At 44.7% G+C, this 21261-nt stretch overlaps 1 protein-coding gene across 2 annotated transcripts in view; it reads left to right on the top strand.

Annotated features, from left to right (window-relative positions):
• EXOSC7 (exosome component 7) overlaps window positions 1–17228 on the top strand; it is a 37011-nt gene extending 19783 nt beyond the window's left edge. The window contains exons 4-9 of one of the 2 annotated variants that reach the window (XM_069473527.1): window positions 895–1060; window positions 6682–6752; window positions 12268–12391; window positions 13794–13949; window positions 16940–17073; window positions 17201–17228. In XM_069473527.1, the coding sequence (XP_069329628.1) occupies window positions 895–1060; window positions 6682–6752; window positions 12268–12391; window positions 13794–13949; window positions 16940–17044 (622 nt within the window). In that variant the 3' untranslated portion in view covers window positions 17045–17073; window positions 17201–17228. The other variant, XM_069473526.1, reaches the window with a different exon arrangement.
• The last annotated feature ends 4033 nt before the right edge of the window (window positions 17229–21261 follow it).

The raw sequence follows: 21261 nt of genomic DNA, 5'->3' as shown, positions 1-21261 counted from the left end.
CAAAAAGGAAAAAAGTTTTTCTCTTGAAAAATATCAAATAAAGGGGGTAAGCTAATATTTAATCAGCCAACAGTCTTTCTCTTACTTTCATTCATTTTCCTTTTCTTCAGTACAGTGATAATCTAAGGTTTATGACATAACTGACATACTGTCATACATGTCTTTTAAATCGTTCCAGAAACGTTATTGTTCTTATATTGTGATTTTTGTGTTGAAAGTATCATGGCACGTTCTAAAGCTGTGAAACTAGGGATGGTGTATATCAAGGGTCCCCAACCTATGGTGAGTTGTATAATTATTTCATTGTATATTACAATGTAATAATAGAAATAAAGTGCATAATAAATGTAATGCACTTGAATCATCCCCAAACCATTCCACCACCACCGCCCCCACCACTCCCACACTAGTCCATGGAAAAATTATCTTCCATGAAAACGGTCCCTGGTGACAAAAAGGTTGGGGACGGCTGGTGCCTATGATGTAACCCCTCTGTAAGCCAGCTGTTTGATTCTCTAGGCCTCCCAGCTTCCTGAGCTTGCCAGAGAAGAGTATTTATTATACTCTGAAGATAAGAGAGTTAATTATTAGCGGCTGAGGTTCACAATGCCATCACTCTCTTGTTTCTCTTTGGCTAAAGATGGGTTCTATTAGAAGTCATTGGGAAGTCCCACCACATGCACTGACAAATCCAGGGTGCAGCACTGGTTTGGTTCACTGTATGTGTCTGGAGGCTGGAAAGGTGGCAGATGCCATTTTTTCCCCATTTCAGTGACTTTTCTTACAGCAGCTGGCTCTTCCAACATTCCACAGGGAAACTGGAATAAAGCCTTGCCGCTTTGCTTTTTGCAAGTGGAAAGACTCACCCAGCTTTTTGATTTCTGTTCTGTATAGTTCAGCCAATGCTACCCCTGAATTTGAAGGTCGAGGAGGTGATGACCTTGGCACAGAGATCGCTAACACCCTCTACCGAATATTTAACAATAAGAGCAGCATTGACCTGAAGTCCCTCTGCATTAGTCCTCGGGAGCACTGCTGGGTTGTCTATGTGGATGTGCTGGTGAGTATCATGTTGATGAATCGGCCGTACTCTACCTTTGTTGGAGACCACTTGGCCTACTTTTCTCCCAAAGCTTTTTCCCTCTTCAGGCGGATGTTTTCAACCCATATGGTGAGATTAGTTGGGAAAAGATGGCCTTCTAGAATAATTTTTAAATTAGATATAGCATACATATAAATAACATGTGTAATGCCTCTCTATAATAGAATTATGGTCATATCATGGTAGCACTTAAAATTACCCACAGAGGTTGTCAGGGAAGAAACAAAACAAAACAAAACAAGAAATGTTCTCTGAATGGTCCAGATAAAGTTGATGGGCAAGATTTAGACAGGTCGGCACAGTCTGTATGGAATGATGATAAGCCCTTTACATGCACTCTCATTTAAACTTTACAGACCTTTTGTGAGTGGACACTCTTACATTCCTCACTTATAAGTGAGGAAACTAAGACACAGCCGCAGCTTCCGAGCGGTGCTGTTGGGTCTCAAAGCCAGGTCTGTGTGATGCTGACACCTGCTCTTGACCTCATTGTGCCATTGTCCCTTGAAACAGCCTAGAACCCGCATGCTCTGAGGCCCTCATGTCCCAGGTGAGGACCCAGGGGCCCTGCCTCTTCCCACACAAAATCTGCTTCCCTGGGAGTCTTTTCAGGCCAGCCCTTCTTTCCCTCCCAAATACTCCTCTACCAGGTTTTGGTGCTTGATGGTAACTTCTCCGGGTAGCTGTGATTAATTATGCCTTTGTGTAACAATGTAGCAGTCAGTGGCTTATTCATGTACAGGCTCTTGTTGGGTTTGTTTTATTCCTCATTAAATTTTATGAACCTTGAGATTATTGACTATATCTTCCACTTCAAATTGAGGACATAGACTAAGCCATTGACCAAACAGATTCTTTAATGAATGTAGAGATAAAGGAAATATTGTAACTGATAGTGAACTTCATGAAGAGAAACAACTGGCTGTTGTCAGCTCTACATGAAACAGAGTAGGGCTTTATGGATATTTTTAAATTAATATGATAATGGATGGGACATAGTCAAAAGATAGCAATGATAACCATTGTCTAACAGGTTAGAACTGTTCTGAATGCTGATGCTAATATGAAAAAATAAGCACCACATGTACTCACCATCAAATTGGTTTCACTAATCATCACTTAAGAGCACATTTAGGGCCGGGTGCGGTGGCTCATGCCTGTAATCCTAGCACTCTGGGAGACCGAGGTGGGCGGATCGTTTGAGCTCAGGAGTTCGAGACCAGCCTGAGCAAGAGCGAGACCCCATCTCTACTAAAAATAGAAAGACATTATATGGACAGCTAAAAAATATATATAGAAAAAATTAGCCGGGCATGGTGGTGCATGCCTGTAGTCCCAGCTACTCGGGAGGCTGAGACAGGAGGATCGCCTGAGCTCAGGAGTTTGAGGTTGCTGTGAGCTAGGCTGACGCCACGGCACTCACTCTAGCCTGGGCAACAGAGTGAGACTCTGTCTCAAAAAAAAAATAAAATAAAAAAAAAAAAATAATAAAAATAAAAAAAAAAATAAAAAAAAGAGCACATTTAGGAATAACATTAATCGGATGTCGAGCAGATGTGGGGGGAGGAGGGGATGGGTGTATACGTACATAATGAGTGCGATGCGCACCGTCTAGGGGATGGACACGCTTGAAGCTCTGACTCAGGGTGAGGGGCAAGGGCAAAACCCCAATAATATGCTGAAATAAAAATAAATAAATAAACAATCCACCAGGATTTGAGGGGAAAAAATAATGAAATTACAAGTCTATTTGCTTTTTCTCATTTCTGATAAGATGTGATTCCTACCAAGCAGATAATTTCACAGGTCCTGGTTTTGAGGAGGTGGGAACCGTCAGCCTACAGTCTTACCAAGGACTGTAGAGACAGGCTTCATAGTTGCCCAGGGAGGTGCAGCCCCCTGATGTGAACTCTCAGGTTCTATCTTGTGTCTGAAGAGCATTATGTCCTCTCCCCTCCCCCACCAAAAAAAGTTAAAGACATGAGTGCTATGGCACCCTGCATTTGTCCTTTGGCGATCCTGCTTTGCTCCTCCTCGCTATTTGTGCACACTTGCGGTTTTGTAGGAGAATGGCCCAGTGATAAGGACTGATGCTCTTAAGATTGAGTCACACCAAAGCAACAGAAAAGCCTGTTCTTCTGTTAGTAAAGGCTTTGGCAAACCTGATGAACATGGGGACATTATCTCAGCTCAGAAACAGCCCTCTTCTACCATGAGCAGGAGTAGTGGCGGGATACTGTGCACTACGTCCCTGTCTTCTGTAGACCTTTCTTTTTAAGACTCTTGGCATTTGGATTTCTTCTCAAATATTTTTGGAAAAGTTTTGCTTCTTTTAGAGGAAGACATGAACTTTTGAAATGTTGTCATCTTCAGAAAAGTTTTTCATAAATTAGAAAAGCATTTAAATAATTATATTATGAATGAGGTAGATCAGTTTTTGTCATTCAAATAATTTGTATCTGTGGAGGGGTTCCTCCTGCATGAAAGCAAGAGTTTGCTTTCAGCCTCAATGGGAGTGTGCTTTGTGCATGTAAGCCTGGGGATAGACTTTTGTTTGGAGGATAGGTTTCTATCCTAAATCCATAGATATACTGAATAGATTGAGTCTGTTTGAAGCAAGGTGGTAGAAATCTAGTCTTGTCACTGGAATTATGAAAAAGGAATCTCCTATGATTTATTTTCACCAACTTGGTAGTCCTCAGGCAGATATTCCATCCTCAGACAGATATTCGCTGGGTACTCTGCTGTGTCTTCATACTTTTATTGCGGATGTACTTACTTAAAACCTATAGTGGTCAGATGATCCACCTATTTCCGGTATTGTGTTTTTCCCTAATTGAGTTATTTTATGAGAGTAAAAATTTAACTTCATGGAAACTTTTCTTTGCTCTTTATAGGTTTTTAATGGCATCAGTTTTTACCCCACCTGGGATAACTCTTAGGACTTTGTCATACTCACAGTGTACAGGTGACCTTTGGTGGGGAGATTGGCCACAAGATTGGTCTTTCGATGGGCCCTGGGAGTGGTGATGAGAACCAGCGTGTGGCCCGTGGTCTGTGGCCTTGGGCATGGGAAGGAAAGAGAATGGAAGAGTTGCCGCAGCAGCTGCAGCTGGCTGTGTGGGTGACAGGAGGTGCTGAGCCTGGGTGTCTGAGCAAACAATGAGGGGAAATCCAGCAGGGACAGGTTTTGTGTGTGGGACACACGTTTGCTACTTGGTAGGCTACGTTTCTTAGCAGCATGTTTTGAGAGTTTGCCTTAAGAAAGAAACCCCGCCTTCCCAGGGTGCTACAGAATAAATTGTGCTGTTTTCCTAAAAGAACCACTCTAGGATTTATGCATCTGAAAGAGGGAGGTGTTTGTGTCTTCCGTTCTCCAGGTCTGCTCCTTTCCCACCTCTGTCACAGGAGGGATTTTTTTCCCCCTGGAGAGAGTGGACACCTACAGCCTGCTCTAGGACCACAGTCCTGGGGCGCCTCTCTGTGACACTGGATGTCCTTTGCCTCTTATTTTCCTCCTAGCTGGTTCTGGGTCTATGCAGGTGGCCCAGTCTGGCACCTTTGGATCTCCCTATACCACTTACTCTCCCCTTGCTTCTTAACTGCACTAGTATGTGTAGCAAAAAGACTTGCTAGGGTGGGCCTGCCTGGCAGTAGAGAGAGGAAGGTAGGATCTGTGAGCACCTGTTACGGGCCAGGAATGTTAAGGTTGTGATCTCATTTCATCCTCACAGCCACCCTGTAAAGAAGCAGGGCTTTGCTTTACTGATGGGGAAACCAAAACTCAGAGGACACGTAGCCAGAAAGTGGCAGGGATGAGTGTCAGACCCACACTGTCTGACTCCAGAGAGCACCCCGAGTTGCCCCGTAGTGTGGTACACTGTGGAGAGTCTGGGCAGGCAGACCTGAGACCGGGGGGTGGGATCATTCCTTTGCACCCTGTGTAGGAAGACAGGCTGATTGGTGCCTGCCCTTCTGCAGGGCCCCTCAGCAGATATTCAGGGTTTATTTTAGCATTCTGCCCTCTTCATTTCACGTCTAGGTGATAAGCTAGAATGTTGAAAATGAAAGTTTGTGTCCAACTGTAATAAGACACAGCACAGGACAACGGAAAGAGCACTGCACTTAGCTAATGCTTACTATGTGCTAAACACACTTCTCAGGACTTTACCAATATTAACTCATTCCAGCTTTATAAGAACTCTGTGAGACAGGTGTGATTTTTATTCTCCATGGGTGGTCAAGAGAGGTTAAGTTCCACCCAGGGTCATGCAGCCAACTGGAGAAGACAGGAATCAAATCCAGGCATACTGACTCAGGAGTCTGGCCCAGAGCCCCTCTGCTGTGTGGCAGTCTATCCGAATAGTCACCGGAGTAGAAAAGAGCTAGTGCAGTTGCTAGGTGAATAAGTTGCAGTCACAGAGCCAGGTGGTAACATAGGCTGGGGATCATATTTTAATAACAAGGATACAAGCCTATATAGGAAAGAGGGTATCTGGACCTGAGGTTTGCTTGGAAAGCTGAAAGGTGAGAATTAGAGATTTGCGGTGGGTATGAATGGAGTACATGCTGAGATGTCCTGGGTATAATTGTTGACTCTGACTTAGCTGAGTTTGGAAGGGCCAGGCTTAGGGCCTACCTGTCTCTCACAAATGATCACCAGCCTTGTCCTTCATTGCAGCCCTTCTTTTGAGCTCTGGGATTAAGGATTGAACAAAACCACAGAGTCCCAGCCTTTAGGAGTTCATAGTTCAGATGAAGAGGCGACAGATTCTAAACAAAAACACACAGAAATACATGGCTTTTCTTTCTACATATGACTTCTCTCCTTTCTTACTCGGGCAGCCCAGTTGGCTTTATTCCATAACCTCAGGCCAAGGCTTCTCTAAAAGGAGGGCAGAACGATGTGCCGCCTTCCACTAACCTTCCCTGCTAGGTGGGCACACATAAGTGCACTCAACACTTTTGTTCACAGGCGAGAGCTTTTGTGAGAGACCTTAGTTTTTTTTATAATTAGTGTAAAACATGCAGCAGTGTTTCATGTTTGAGCATCAGCTGTATATTGATCATTGAATACAAGAGGTAGTTCCACTAGTAAACGTGAACCTGCTAGCAGCTGCAGCGTCAGTAGCCACCATTTTCTACTTGCTTGGAGGCCAGGCATACGTTAGCAAAGATTGGAGTAACTCTTGGGGTGCCATTGGGAGCTCTTTGGGGCAAAATAAAAGTGATCAGTCCTTCCTTCAGTGCAAGCCCAACTGGCTGGAGTGCCAGTGAGAGGAGCTCCATAGCAAGCCAGTGTCTCTGACCATTGGTACCCGGCTGTGACTGCACACTTGTGGCCTACATACGCACAGCCATGACAAGGCAGCACTTGCAAGTTAGGGTGAACGTACTGTGTCAGTGAGCTGTAGTCACTGCATGGCACGCCAGGAGAGCAGTCATGCATTCTTATCTTTATTTTATACACACCCATTCAGTCACCATTTCTTAGGAATCAGTGTCCTTAACTGGGATGATATGTAAAGTATGAAATAATACTTGCTTTTTTTCCCCTTCTCAATCCCTGTCTCCCTTAGCTCCTGGAATGTGGTGGAAATTTGTTTGATGCCATTTCCATTGCTGTAAAAGCTGCTCTCTTCAATACAAGGTGAGTCTTCCTGCAAACAGCTCTGTGGGCCTGCAGAGGACCAGAGCAGACACTTGTAATGGAACACTGAGGAAATTTCTACTGTAGCTTATAGGTAAAGATAACCTGGGATTTTAACATTGAAAGTTGTCATATCTTTTTTTTTTTGCGCCCCCCGACCCCACCCAATTTTTAAAAAAATTGTTATGGGTACATAATGTAGTATATCTTTATAGGGTACATGTGATGGAAAATGGTGGTGTCTAATGTTAACCTCCAGAAAAGAGAGATTTCATAAGTCAAAACTGAATATATGCTTATATTTCTGTATTTATTTTTTATATTATTTTCATAAGTAAACACATACCATATAGAAAAATAATAGAAAACTACAGAGAAGCAAGAAAAAGTAGACACCACCTACAGGTCAACTACCTAAATACTATTCCTGGGAAAACTCATGGGGACGAGGATTTTGCCTGTTTTATATTCTGCTCTATTCCTAGCACCATGAACAGTGCATGACACATAGTAGGTGCTCACATATTCCTTGACTGTACACACGAATGTTCTAACAGCAGGGTAACAGCCTGCTCTTTGGTTTAAGTTAAAAACAGGAAATTATGCCACTGTGGTTCAGCTTCCCAGACAGACTGTGTAGAAGGGACAAGGTGCTAAAGCTTTTGCGGTGTTGACATTTCTTCTGACTGTTTGGTGATATAGTCTTTCCAACTTCTGTGCACCAAGTACTTTGAGGAAAGTTTACAGCATTTATAATTAAATATTAGGTTATTAGTATGAAATGTCTGATTTCCTTAAGTACTAAGTTTGACAGTTGATATCTCTGACATTTCACTTTGACACTTGTTTTATTTTTATTGTGAAGGTACATCCTTGTTCTTTCAAATGTATGGTTTGGCTTGTGATTATCTTTCAAAGTTTTTTTTAGAGCAATTTTTGTGAAACCATGGATAAATCAAAAATTTGTAGTTATTTTCAAATATGAGTTCCATCGTGGAACCAATGTGCAGACAGCTTGAAATATCAACAAAGTGTTTGGGAAGGATGTGGGTAATGAATGCACAGTACATTGATGGTTTGAAAGGTTTCATTCTGGTGAGTTTAATCTTGAAAATGAGCCACATGGGCGACCTCAGACCAAGATGGATAATGATGAGCCGAAAGCTGTAGTGGAAGCGAATCCATCTCAACCTACATGTGAATTAGTAGCAAGGTTTGACATTACTATTCCAACAATATTGAACCATTTGAAACAAATTGGCAAGGTAAAGAAGCTGGATAGATGGGTACCGCATGAATTAAACGAGTGTCAGGAGAGAATTCTTCTGCAAGCTTGCCTTTCTTTGCTGTCACGACATAAAGGTGAACCATTTCTACACCTTATTGTTACGGGTGATGAAAAGTGGATTCTTTTTGACAATTGCAAGTGTACATTCGGCACAATGGTTGGATAAAGATGAAGTGCCAAAACACAGTCCAAAACCAAATATTCATCAATAAAGCTAATGATGTCTGCTGGTGGTCCAGTGCTGGTATTATCCACTACAGCTTCATGAAACCTGATTGGTCGATTACAGTTGATGTCTACTGCAACCAGTTGGACGAAATGATGAGGATGCTTGTGATTAAGCAGCTCAGATTGGTCAATAGAGACAGGCCAATCCTCTCACAAGACAACACTCAACCACATGTCACACAAACAATGTTGCTCAAACTACAGAGGCTGGACGTGGAAACTCTGTCCTTCCCCATGTTCACCAGACCTTGCACCAACTACCATTTCTTCCAAGCTTCGGGCCACTTCTTGCAAGGAAAAATATTCAATTCTCCACAAGCTGTGGAAGCACCTTTTGCAATTTCATCCCCATTGGCCCTCCAGGCTTCTTCACTGCTGGCATACCCAAGCTACTGTTAAGATTGCGAAACTGTGTCGATAGTTTAGGCACATACTTTGGTAAATTGTACTGCTTCTTGTTTGAGATATAATAAACTAACTTTTGATTCGAAATCGGACATTTCGTATTAAATGACCTAACTGTAGGTAGGAGTGCTCCATTCCATGAGAAGGCTTACATTAAGGTAACACAGGATCCTAGTGTATTAAAAAATGAGGATTAGAAACTTCTAGGAATATAACCTAGGGAAATAATTGAATAAGTGAGCAAAGATGTTTAGTCTAGATTGTTCATCACAGGTTCTTTGAGTGGTAAGAAATTGGAAACAGGCCGGGTGCGGTGGCTCACGCCTGTAATCCTAGCACTCTGGGAGGCCGAGGCGGGTGGATCGCTCGAGGTCAGGAGTTCGAGACCAGCCTGAGCAAGAGTGAGACCCCGTCTCTACTAAAAATAGAAAGAAATTATATGGACAACTAAAATATATATATACAAAAAAATTAGCCGGGCATGGTGGCGCATGCTTGTAGTCCCAGCTACTCGGGAGGCTGAGGCAGGAGGATCGCTTGAGCCCAGGAGTTTGAGGTTGCTGTGAGCTAGGCTGATGCCACGGCACTCACTCTAGCCTGGGCAACAGAGTGAGACTCTGTCTCAAAAAAAAAAAAAAAAAAAAAAGAAATTGGAAACAAACTGAGTATGTCCAATATAGTGGGCACAGGAGCATGTTTAAAGGCTTGGAGTTTTGTTTGTTTTGTTTTTGTTTCTGTTTTTTTGAGACAGAGTCTCACTCTTTTGTCTGGGCTAGACTGCCATGGCGTCAGCCTAGCTCACAGCAACCTCAAACTCCTGAGCTCAAGCTATCATTCTGCCTCAGCCTCCCGAGTAGCTGGGACTACAGGCATGTGCCACCATGCCCGGCTAATTTTTTCTATATATATTTTTAGCTGTCCTTATAATTTCTTTTTATTTTTAGTAGAGATGGGGTCTCACTTTTACTCAGGCTGGTCTCGAACTCCTGAGCTCAAACGATCCACCCGCCTCGGCCTCCCAGAGTGTTAGGATTACAGGTGTGAGCCACCACGCCTGGCCTAAAGGCTTGTTAACATGGAAAACCATTTACTAAATGCAGTTTCCTCATGCTGTTTCTTTGTTCGCTTTATTGTATCTTACTTTTGGTAATTCTTATACTTAATATGTCTAGAAATATTTATATCCTACAATGGTCATTGTAATTATTTTTCAATGTTCACATTTTGGCCAATTTAGCATTTATCTGTATTTGAGAGTTTTTTTATGGTGAATGTAGACTACCTGTGTCATTTAAAACAAACACATTACAGAATGGAATAATTGCTCAGAATGAAAGCTGTAGAGTCCCCTACCCCTCACTGTACCACTAGGCTCCTTGCTGAGACGATTTGAGACGTAGACCTGGCACCCGTGGCCACTGTGCGAGGTTGCGTGCCAGATCCCAGCAGCAGCAGCTTGTGCTTGGGCCCTGTTGGAAAAAGAAAGGAAGTTGCCATCTGATGTATCTCGAGCCTCAGAAATGACTCCCCATCTGCCAGCTGGTTTCCATGGGCACCCAGGCAAAAAGAGAAATTGGGAACTAGATGAGGCTGGTTAACTGTGGGGGAGGTGTTGGGCAAACTGTACATCAGGATGCTAAAACCTAGCTGCTCAGGGTGGTGAGGACACCTGTCATGGGCACAGTCATGATCTCATCCCCAGACCAAGAACAGCCCTGCAGGCAGCACCGAATGAGGGCTTGGAGGCATTGAGTGCCCCTGGTGTGTGGAGAGACCTTCTGCACAGTCAGGGTCCTTTAGAAGGGTAGAGGCTGTCTGAGGGTATTCTTTAACCCTTCTGCCCAGGGTTGTGCCACATGGTTGGGAAATTAGAAGATACGAGTACCTGTGTGTGTGTGTGTGTACGCTTATTTTTTTAACATACCAACCAAAGTTCAACCTGGTGACCTGATTTGTTCCAACAGGATATTACTTAGTACTTACAACCTGGGGGCCCCTGACATGGAGGCTCCAACCAGGGTAGACAGTAGCAGGACTCCTTGACCCTTATGAACATTCTGTGTCTGAAGTTCCCCTAATCTGGATGCTGCATTGTGTAGGGATGGCCAGCAGGGCTGGATCATAGGGGGCTTTTGTTAGAGGAACTGGGAAAAGCACCAACACTGTTTTCATTACAGTAGCTGGATGGACCGCCTCTTCCTTCCTGGCTCCTCTACCCTAGACTGCAGTGAATTGGTTTTGTGGATTAAATGTATTTTCCATCACCCAGCTCAAGAAACAATGTTGCGAACATCCTAGAAGCATCCCCCACCTCCTGTAGCCCTGTGCAGTCATTATACTCTAATGATAACCAGTGTCCTAAAACTATAGATTAGTTTTGTACTTGATACAAATGATATTATACACTATGTTCTCTTGTGTGTCTACCTCGTTCACGGAGCATTATGTTTTGAGACATCTATGTTATTGCCTGTAGTCATAACTTGCATTTTGCTGTGTGGTATTCCACTGTGCGCATAAATCACAGTTTATCTATTCTATTGTTGATAGACATCTGGGTAGTTTCCAGTTTTGGGCTATTACAAATAGGGCTGGACAGAAACATTTGTGTACTGTCTTTGGTGCACATATTTATCCATTTATACAGGGGAGGAGTGTTCTGGGTCATAGGGTATGGCTGTGTTTAATTATAGTATTAATAGATACTGCAAAACGGTTGTCCAAAGTGCTTTTGCCAGTTGATACCCCCGCCAACAATGTATGAGACTTCTGGGTTGCTCTACATCTTTGCCAACTCATGGATTTTTTTTTTTTCATCTTTTTAGTATTTGCCATCCTGATGAGTGTGCCTGAGTATCTCATTGTAGTTTTAATTTGCATTTTTGATGAATATTTAAGTTGAGCACCTCTTCATGTGTTTATTGGCTACTTGGATAGCCTTTTCTATGAAGTCTCTGCTAATGTCTTTTGCCCATTTTTCTATTGGGCTCTCTGCCTTTTCCTTGTGTATGGTAGGAATTCTTCATGTAATCTATCAGATATATATTTGCAAATATTTTCTCCAGTCTGGATTACATTTTTAGTTTTTAAATGATTTTTTTTTTTTTTTTTTTTTTTTTTGCCAAACAGAAGTTCATAATGTAATTGACTCTCTCTCTTTCTCTCTCTCTCTATATATATGTTTTCCTTTATAACACTTTCTATATCCTGTTCAAAAAATATTTGTCTACTTCAAGGTCATGCAGATGTTCTCAATTTTCTACCTACAAGTTTTATTGTTTTATCTTTCACCTTTGTGTCTACAGTCTATTTGGTATAGATTTTTGTGTGTGGTATGAGGTGGGGATTGAGATTCATTTTTCCGTGTGGATATCTGATTGACCTAGCATCATTTTCTAAAAGATCTCCTTTCCTCACTGTACTGCCGTGTTGCCTGTGTGCTTTGGACAGGGAGGCAGATGATAAAGTACAGATATAGTATAACTTTCTCATGTGAGACACAGAGATTCCAGCTCCTCTTCTCAATCTCAAGAAAAAGAAGTTATTTTTCCTCCTCTTACTAAGTGGGGATTTTAATTGTGCTTCTGCTTCCAGGATACCAAGGGTTCGCGTTCTGGAGGATGAAGAAGGGTCGAAGGACATTGAACTGTCTGATGACCCATATGACTGCATCCGACTAAGTGTGGAGAATGTCCCCTGCATTGTCACTCTGTGCAAGGTATGAGTTCGTATCTTAAGGTTTTTGTTTTCCCTGTGGATGTGGGTCTCTAATCCCACCCTGTTGAGGTTATTTAATAAATCAAGAAGTTACAGTATCACAAACCATATAGAAGTAACTTTAACCCAAATCCAATAATTTGATTATATTATAAACCACTACCATGAGTAGTTCTTTCTTTTTAATTGAAAGATATGACGTAGTCCCAGGAGCACATGAGTGGGTTCATAGTAATAGTAGCCAGGGTTTGTAAAGCTCTGCCTATATGCCATGTGCTTCACTGACGCACCCTGTGTGCATATCTCCTTTAGTTCCCTCAACCCTACCGATCTCAGGTGGTTGAGTAGTGGTAGGGTGGCAAACGCTGTTCCCTCTGTGAAGTGAGGGGTTGGAGCAGGTCCTGGGTGTCTCATAGGTCAGGTATGGTTTTCACATAGTGCAGGGGCCCGTGGAGCCGAACATCGGGCTGATGCTGATGTGCAACTAGTGCTGCCCCAGGCTGTGCAGAGAGGCCTGTAATGGCAGGGATTGTGGCTAATCCCACACAGGATTCATTATGTAAAAATAAGGCCGAATGGGTCAGGTTTAATTCTACTCAAATCACTTCACAAACCAGGGTGTGGTGAGATGTTCAGACGGAAGGATGTTTGGTCTTGACTTATTCCTTGAGCACGTTCCTTAGCATGGGCCCTCTTTTTTTTTTTTTTTTTTGAGACAGAGTGTCGCTTTGTTGCCCAGGCTAGAGTGAGTGCCGTGGCATCAGCCTAGCTCACAGCAACCTCAAACGCCTGAGCTCAAGCGATCCTCCTTCCTCAGCCTCCCGAGTAGCTGGGACTACAGGCATGCGCCACCATGCCCGGCTAATTTTTTTTTTTCTATATATATTTTAGTTGGCCAGATAATTTCTTTCTATTTTTAGTAGAGACGAGGTCTCGCTCATTGCTCAGGCTGGTCTCGAACTCCTGACCTTGAGCGATCCACCCGCCTCGGCCTCCCAGAGTGCTAGGATTACAGGCGTGAGCCACCGCGCCCGGCCAGCATGGGCCCTCTTGATTCACACTTGCCATCAGGGAAGTAGCCACGTGGCCTCACGTGTGGATTTCTCCTCTGTGCCCGTGTGGGAAGCCGTTGGTGGCCTTTGACTTGGAATTACATTTCTAACCCCTGTTCTGCCATTTTCCATTTCATGTTTTTATTGCGCCACTCACACAGTGGCCTTTCATAGAATTGTTGAACATTCCTTCAAACGCTTTCCTTATGAGCAGAATCTAAAGTCAAGTCTCGAATGGGCAAAGCGTGTTCTTTACTGGTGTAGTGATTCCTACCATGAGGCCGTCAGGGGTGGGGCATTGGGGAATGCGTTACCCACACGTGTGCTGTGCTGCCTTGACTGACTTTGCAGATTGGCTATCGGCATGTGGTGGATGCTACTCTTCAGGAGGAGGCCTGCTCCTTGGCCAGCCTGCTGGTGTCAGTGACCAGCAAGGGAGTCGTGACGTGCATGAGGAAAGTGGGGAAGGGCAGCCTGGACCCAGAGAGCATCTTTGAGATGATGGAGGTGAGGCTCTGGTTCTAAGGCAGGTACTAAGACCTGGCTGGGGATGCTTGCTGCTTCCTACCCCATTGGTCACACCATGGGAATTGTCCCCATTTATACCCTTGACCCCAGACTTGGAGCTTGGAGAGCAGCTGGGGTGGGCTGGGGGTCTGCTGACCTAGCCAAGGCGGCTGGGGGTGGGGGCTCTGGAGTGTGATGTAAGGAACCTACCAGTAGCCATTGCTTTTCCTTAGCAAGTCTTTCCTTCTCTCTGTTCCCAAGTTTCGACATTTCTAAATGAAAGTATTGGACTTTGATAATGTAAAGAGTCACTTGTAACTCCAAACTTGTAAGCTTTTGTGATTTGATGAGGGAATTGAGTTCCTCGCTGACTGCTTTCTGTCCCCTGAAGGGAGTGAATAAAGGGGGAACTAGGGACTGAAGGGCACCATCTTCCCAACTGTTTATAGCTCTAGGAGTGTTTAAATGGAGACAAGTGGAATGGTGGGAAATTCAACAATCCAACCTCTGGGGCAGGGTGGGCCGCTCCCCTCTGGGTCCTAGCCCCTGGCAGCATCGTCAGGGCATGTCTGTGGCTGCTCTGTGCTGGTCATCCACATGTCCAGCTCCATCAGTGGCCTGGAGGCCCCTCAGGGCAGGGACCACATCATGCTCACCTCTGTCTTCCCAGACTTTCCTTCCACCACATCCACCTCAGCTTTCTGACTGACTGGCTGGCCGAGCTGCCAGGAATAGAGTTCTCCAGATCTGATTATTTACTTTTTCTTAGGTAAGCACTGTATCATCACAGAGATTGCAAGCACTCTTCCATCATTCTTAGAAATGATGACTTTCACTGAAGAATCCAAGCACTTGATTTCTGTTTTCTCTTTTTATCATCTTATTTAAAAGAACAAGATGGGCGATGTCTACAGTATGGAGTTCCCCAGCGTGGGCCGTGAAGACATACTGCCCAGGCTGCAGATCCTGGGTCTGGGCCACCGTCCCCTCATCTGCAAAGTGGGAATAATGACAGTAGTATCTGCCTCAGAGGTGGTTATGAGGCTTATGTGAAGGTGCACAGGGGAAGCATGTGTCAGGTACATCTCATCAGTTCTCAGTAAATGTTGACTCTCGTTCTCTGTGCTCCGTTAAGCACCCAGAGTTCAGGTTTCTCCAGAAGCACTTAATATGCTTTCTCAGTTCTATCAAAGGCCACTCTAGACAAGTGACTGTCAAACCTGTTTTAGAAGGTACTCCTTCCCTGCTGCAAGAGAATTTTATGAGAATTCCTGTATCTAAACAACAAAAAAATAAATAATGGCTGAAATTTGTTGTACCCTTACTATGTACCAGACACTGTTTTTAGTGCTTTAAATGTATTATGTCATTTAATCCTCAACAAGTCTGTGAGGTGTAACTGTTGTTATACTCATTTTTACAAATGAGGAAACTGAGGCACATAACTTGCCTACAGGCCTCACAGCTCATAAATGCTAGGATTCGAACCCAGACTGTGCCTCCAGAGTCCCTGCTCTCAGCCACTATTCTTGCTGTTTCAATCTTGTAACCTAGATCTGCTCTGGCTGCGGCAGATGGGAGAAGCAGAGCTGAACTCTGTGCCCCCCTAGAGTTTGGGGGATGAGGTCTGTTGACTCTGATCGGGAGACTACAGCCCTGTGATCCTGTCTCACTGCTTATCTCACATGGGGATGCAGCAACCCGGAAATGACTGGATGTCGCAGCTGAGCACCTCCGGGGTTGCTTGCAGGCTGCCACCTCCAACCTCTGCTATCTGTCTCCTACAAGTCCAGATTCAGAGGCATTAAAGCCCTCACAAGTCCTGGTATCCTGTCTATCTCATCTCCTCTTGTCCTCTCTCTCTCCCTTCATTTATATGAACAATCAGTGCCGCTACTTGGTGGACTTTGACATTTTTTTCTTTTTCTGACATTATGATAAAAATCTTTCCAAAGGCATTTTGGACCTTAACCCTGACTTTGCATGTCACAGAGTATGAGTTTTAACTAATGCTTGGAATCTCATCCTACCTTGTAGTTAGGGGCCCGGGGAGAAGGCACATATTTAATTACTCTGAGGAGAATACACCTGTAACTGGGAGGTCTGGAGCAGGGATCTAGGGCCGGATCTAGGGCCTGAGTGTCTTTCTCCCTGACACTGTTGGAACCGGTGGCAGAGTTAAAGTGCTGTGTGAGAACATGGAAGACTTGATGGGGTGGAGGCTTGTGGTTGGTTCGTTGTATTCTTAAAATGATTGGTGAACTCAGATACAGATAGAATAACAGTTTCATAAAGAAAGATTTTTGTATATTGGGTTTTTAAAAAAAATTTTTTAGAAGCCCTCTTATATCTACTATGTAGGGGCTGATTACTAAATTTGTGGGGTGTCTGACCTCTTGATGTGTTTTAACTCCAACATTCCCCTGCCTTTAGCATCTCCCTGCATAGCAGTAACACAAAAGATCCCATCCAGGTATTAACTGTAGTGACATCTAAGCAGTTCTGCTTGGAGGCTTAGTGGGAGGTGAATTAAGAAACTGCTTGCTGAAATGTCCTCAGCACCCTCTGTTCCTTCTCCAGACAAACTCTGGATTCCCCGTGGTCTCCCTAGGTCTTTTCACTACAGTACAGTGTGACTTGGCTGTACCCAAGCCCGGATTTGGTTGACAGCTTTGCTGCTTGTTGTAATGGCAGCAGGAATGTTAAGCATAAGTTAATGGCGAAGGCAGGCTTTGTTGCTTCTTGTTTGCTGCCTGGGAATTGGTGTCTTTTATTTATTTATTTGGTATGGAGATTTTTCCAAAATGTAACTATTATGTTGTTGTGGTTTGTGTTTTGTGGTTTGTTTTTGTTTTAATTAAGTGAAAGTCCTCTAAGGCAGATGGAATGTGTACAACATCAGCATGGCTAGTTGGCAGGAGGGGAAGCTTTTCCTGGTCAGAGTGTGTGCCTCACGAGTGGGTGTGTGCTCTCTTTCGTCCCTTCTGCAGACCGGCAAGCGAGTGGGCAAGGTGCTGCACACCTCCCTGCAGAGTGTTCTCCACAAGGAAGAAAGCCTGGGGCCCAAGAGACAGAAAGTCGGATTCCTGGGATGATTTGCACACTGTCCCCTCGACTGTGCATTGTTTGTTTTTTACTTTTCCTTTCAAACTGAAATTTGTATATATTTTTCTTAACTGTTAATGAATTTAAGGCAACATTTATACCTGTAATATTAAAGTCTATTTTCTGGTCTGGTTTGTTATGTCTAGAGTTCTTCAGCTGGAAACTGAGATGCCATCTGTTGACCCCTCCGAGTCTGGCCCTTACCTAGGGAACGGCAGCCAAGTTCAGGACATGCTGCTTAGGGACGGGGCTCTGGCCATGGGCTTCCCCGGGACACTCCTGCTGCGGGTGTTCAACACAGCAACAACAAACACGCTGGAATAAAGACCTGGCAGGAAATGGTTTAAAGGAAATGCTTGTTTATAGTATTTTGGAAATTTTTCTTTCCCCCTTGTAGAACTTTCAAAATAAGAATCACAAAGAAAAGTTCATTTGCCTTGTGTATTTGAGTGCTTGTGGGGAAGAGAAAAGAGGAGGCACTCTGCCCCAGCTACAGACCAGACCCGAGCGCCTGCCTGGCCAGTGAGCCTGCCCGGCCAGTGAGCCTGCCCAGATCCGGAGGAAGCCCACCTCTGGCTTCCTGCCCTCCAGGAGATCCAGGTGCAACTCCCTATGGTCAAGGGCTTAGTGGCCACTTTGGCCCTTAGCCAACCTTTCTTATCACTCTTGTTTTGAAATTGCACTGTGTTTTATAACCACTCCCTGGTGTTTCCTAAGATTTCATTGTTTTATCAGAATTAAGAAGGCTGCTTTAGATATGTTGTCATTTGATTATTCATGTGCATTCATACTTCGGGGTTAGAAGGAGAGGCCATTCCTCATAATCCAGAAAACTCTTCCTATAAGCCTGTGTTCTACACTGTGTTCACAGTGCAGTGTGTTAGAGGTAAGTCTCTTCATGGGTAGAGCAGTCTTTGTTATTTTCCAGGGGAACCAAAACTCCTAAATCAATCTTAAAACACCCTGGGGAAGGAGCTGATTCATGGAGGAGAGTATTTCAGCCGTGACATTTGCTTTCTGCATTTCAGTTAGACAAATGGGGTAAGGCATTAGGAATTTATCGCCTAATGGAAAGAACATAATGTGAGCTGAAGCCCTGTGGACTGCTTCCAGAGGGCCTGGTGTAGGCGCCTCCTCCAAGTACGACCAGGTCCATCCCTGTGGAGAGAAGCAACTGCCTGGATTTGGGCTTGATGTGGAAGCTGCTGCCCTGTTGAGAACACAGTCTGGGTTTTCATCTTTTCCTGTATGTTTTTCCAGTGATTTCCAGTGACCCTACAGGTGCCATGACACTCAGTGCTCCCGACAAGGCAGAAACCAACGTCATTCCTCCTCCCCTGCTCCCAGCTGACTGCCCGTAACATGAGACAGGGGTGGTGGTGGTGCAGAGACGCAGCTGAGTTTGCGTGAAGTCTGGAAGACTTCAGTTTGACGATCAGCTTCACGGGATCGTTGGGAGATGCATGAATTAGAATGGGTACTGTCATAAATGTGAAACTCAACTCAGCTTCGTCTCCCTCAGACAGACAGATGAGGTGTTGCCAGGCCACTTGTGTAACAAACAGCTGCCCAGCTGGGTTGCAGTGAGAATGAGGAGAGAAATAGATGTTAGCATCTCTCTCTAACCACCTCTCCTTAAAGCCTGCCCCTACATATAAGGCGCGTAGGTCACAAATGAAATAAAATACCACATGAGCAAGGTCTCTCCAGGAGAGGCATTTATTGGAAAGGCCTCATTATTGCAGCTGTCAGAGAGAATAGAGAAGAGGAAACTGACAGCAGAGACTGGCAAAGACTTGGAACAATATTGTCCTGGAGAGTCCTGTTTCATCCAGCACAGCCAGAGCTGTCTGTAGGGGCCTTTAAATAAACATATCTGGGAGGAGAACATTGAAGTTGGCCACAGTAAGAGCGGGTGTGTAAGAAATGCAATGTTATATGATATTCCAGTAGGTTTTGTTTCTGTGATTCATTGATCTCCCAAATCAAGTAAATTCAAGCCCGCAAAACACATGAATTTAGAATGTTAATAATTGTTTGCGTTTGCTCAATAAAGGTAGTGGTCTCACATACAAACTGCCAGTAGATTATAAATCTATGCTACTCCAGACTTTTGGAAACAATCTAGCTGTGTGTATTAAAAGCCTTAAAAATGTTCATGCCCTTTGACCTAATAAATCCACTTCTGGGAATGTAACCAAAGTAAATAATTCAAAACACAAAGGGAGAGAAAACATTAAATACAGAGAAGTTCATCCCAGTGTTAATTATACATCCCAAATAATGGCCACAAGGTAAATGCCAGTCAGTGGGGGGACTGTTCAGTAATATCCTATGTGTCGTTAGACACCTCTGGTGGGCTGCTTCCCTCCCTCAGCCCCGCCCACCGCAGGCCAAGCACAGCTGCAGGCTTCGCCGCTCTGCATGTCAGCGGGCTCGCTCCCAGTGCTAGCCACAGACCTTGGCTTTCCTGGGCACCTCTGACACCATGTCATGGAACACTGGCAGGAGCCCGCTCAGCATCTGAGTATGTGCAGCCCAGAAGTTCCGGGCACTTGGTGTCTCCGGAGGCAGCCCACAATCGCTGGGGGATGGGAGCCAGTGGAGAAATGCTGGTCTGTTTGATCCGTGGGGGGAGAGTTCTGAGAGAGGTATTTGATACACTCGTCAAACCCTGCTGGTGGGATCATGCCCCGGGTGCTCATGACGGGGATCAACTCTTCCTTCCCTGTTTTCTTCTCCCCAGTCCTTCCCTCTTTCACCCTGTGGGATCATCTCCCAAATAAACTACCAGAACCTGAGTCTTGTCTCAGGCTCTGCTTTTAGAGAGAACCCCAGACTAAGCCGTTGGTACCAGTAGTCACCTTAGGAAGCAGACCCTCCCAGTGGGATTTAGGAGCTGTCATTGGCGGATGGCAGCAAAGGCTTGTGGATGGGTGGTGATAGCCCAGGACCTCCTACAGAATGGTCATTACCAAGACTTGCCTGTGGTGGGTTGAGATGAGGTACAGGGGCAGGAAGCGTTGGGTTATGTGAAAGCTCTACCACACGGTGGTGGTGGTGGTAATGAGAACTGTTGAGCGGGCTGACTTCTATTAACTGCCCTGGACAGCCTTTTAAAAAATGGTAGGCTCATCAGCCATCAACTGTGTCATGCTATAAAACCAGCAGGCATTCATGGCACAGTTTAAAGAGACTGGTCTGCAACTGCAGGGTAGAATGCTGAATTTCATGCCCAAGATTTGCTTGTGCAAGGGTAGCAGAACTGCAAAGGCGACAGGGTACATCCTCAGCAGGTTGTCTTTGCAAAAGTCAGGGCTTTCAACAGGAAAGAAAGGAACTCAGACCTGGGTTAAAGATAAGATCTTGGTCCTCCATCTTCCCCTGAATCCTTAGGGCAGGCAGAAGAAGTCCCCATCCCTTAGCTAAAGGAAAGCAGCCGTCCCCTTCCTGGAGACCATGCAAAGACCATACCTGAGGCAGATGCCTCACAAAATAATGCTGGTCATCTCTGCCACCCCCTCTTCCTTGTTATCCAGACCAATGATCATCTGACTAGGGTCAGATGACAGCTCAGCCTGAGCTGGGAAATACTCTTCCTGCTATAGAAAGAAATAGATTACTCCTCAAAATAATTGCAAGACCAAGCTTGGAATATGTCAGGGAAATTGAGGTGGGAGTGGATCTTAAGGGTGTTGGACTGGGGCTGTGGCTGGAAACGGGGTTTAATATCCTGGCAAGGGGGCCGGGCGCGGTGTCTCACGCCTGTAATCCTAGCACTCTGGGAGGCCAAGACGGGTGGATCGCTTGAGGTCAGGAGTTCGAGACCAGCCTGAGCAAGAGCGAGACCCTGTCTCTACTAAAAATAGAAAGAAATTAGCTGGCCAACTAAAATAAATATAGAAAAAATTAGCCAGGCATGGTGGCGGATACCTGTAGTCCCAGCTACTGGGGAGGCTGAGGCAGGAGGATTGCTTGAGCCCAGGAGTTTGAGGTAGCTGTGAGCTAGGCTGACGCCACGGCACTCACTCTAGCCAGGGCAACAAAGCGACACTCTGTCTCAAAAAAAAAAAAAAAAACCCTGGCAAGGAGATCTGAAGTTGTTCCTCACTCCTGGGATAGTCCCTCTGTAGTTTGGACCTGGCAATCACCAGAAATAAATGAGGAGGAGATGACCAGAACTGCCTTGGACAGAGTATTGAGGAAA

Source organism: Eulemur rufifrons, chromosome 7 (assembly GCF_041146395.1).
Source record: "Eulemur rufifrons isolate Redbay chromosome 7, OSU_ERuf_1, whole genome shotgun sequence".
In the NCBI taxonomy this organism is placed as follows: Eukaryota; Metazoa; Chordata; class Mammalia; order Primates; family Lemuridae; genus Eulemur; species Eulemur rufifrons.
The sequence above is the reverse complement of the archived record's forward strand: the minus strand, read 5'-3'. Positions and strand labels throughout refer to the sequence as shown.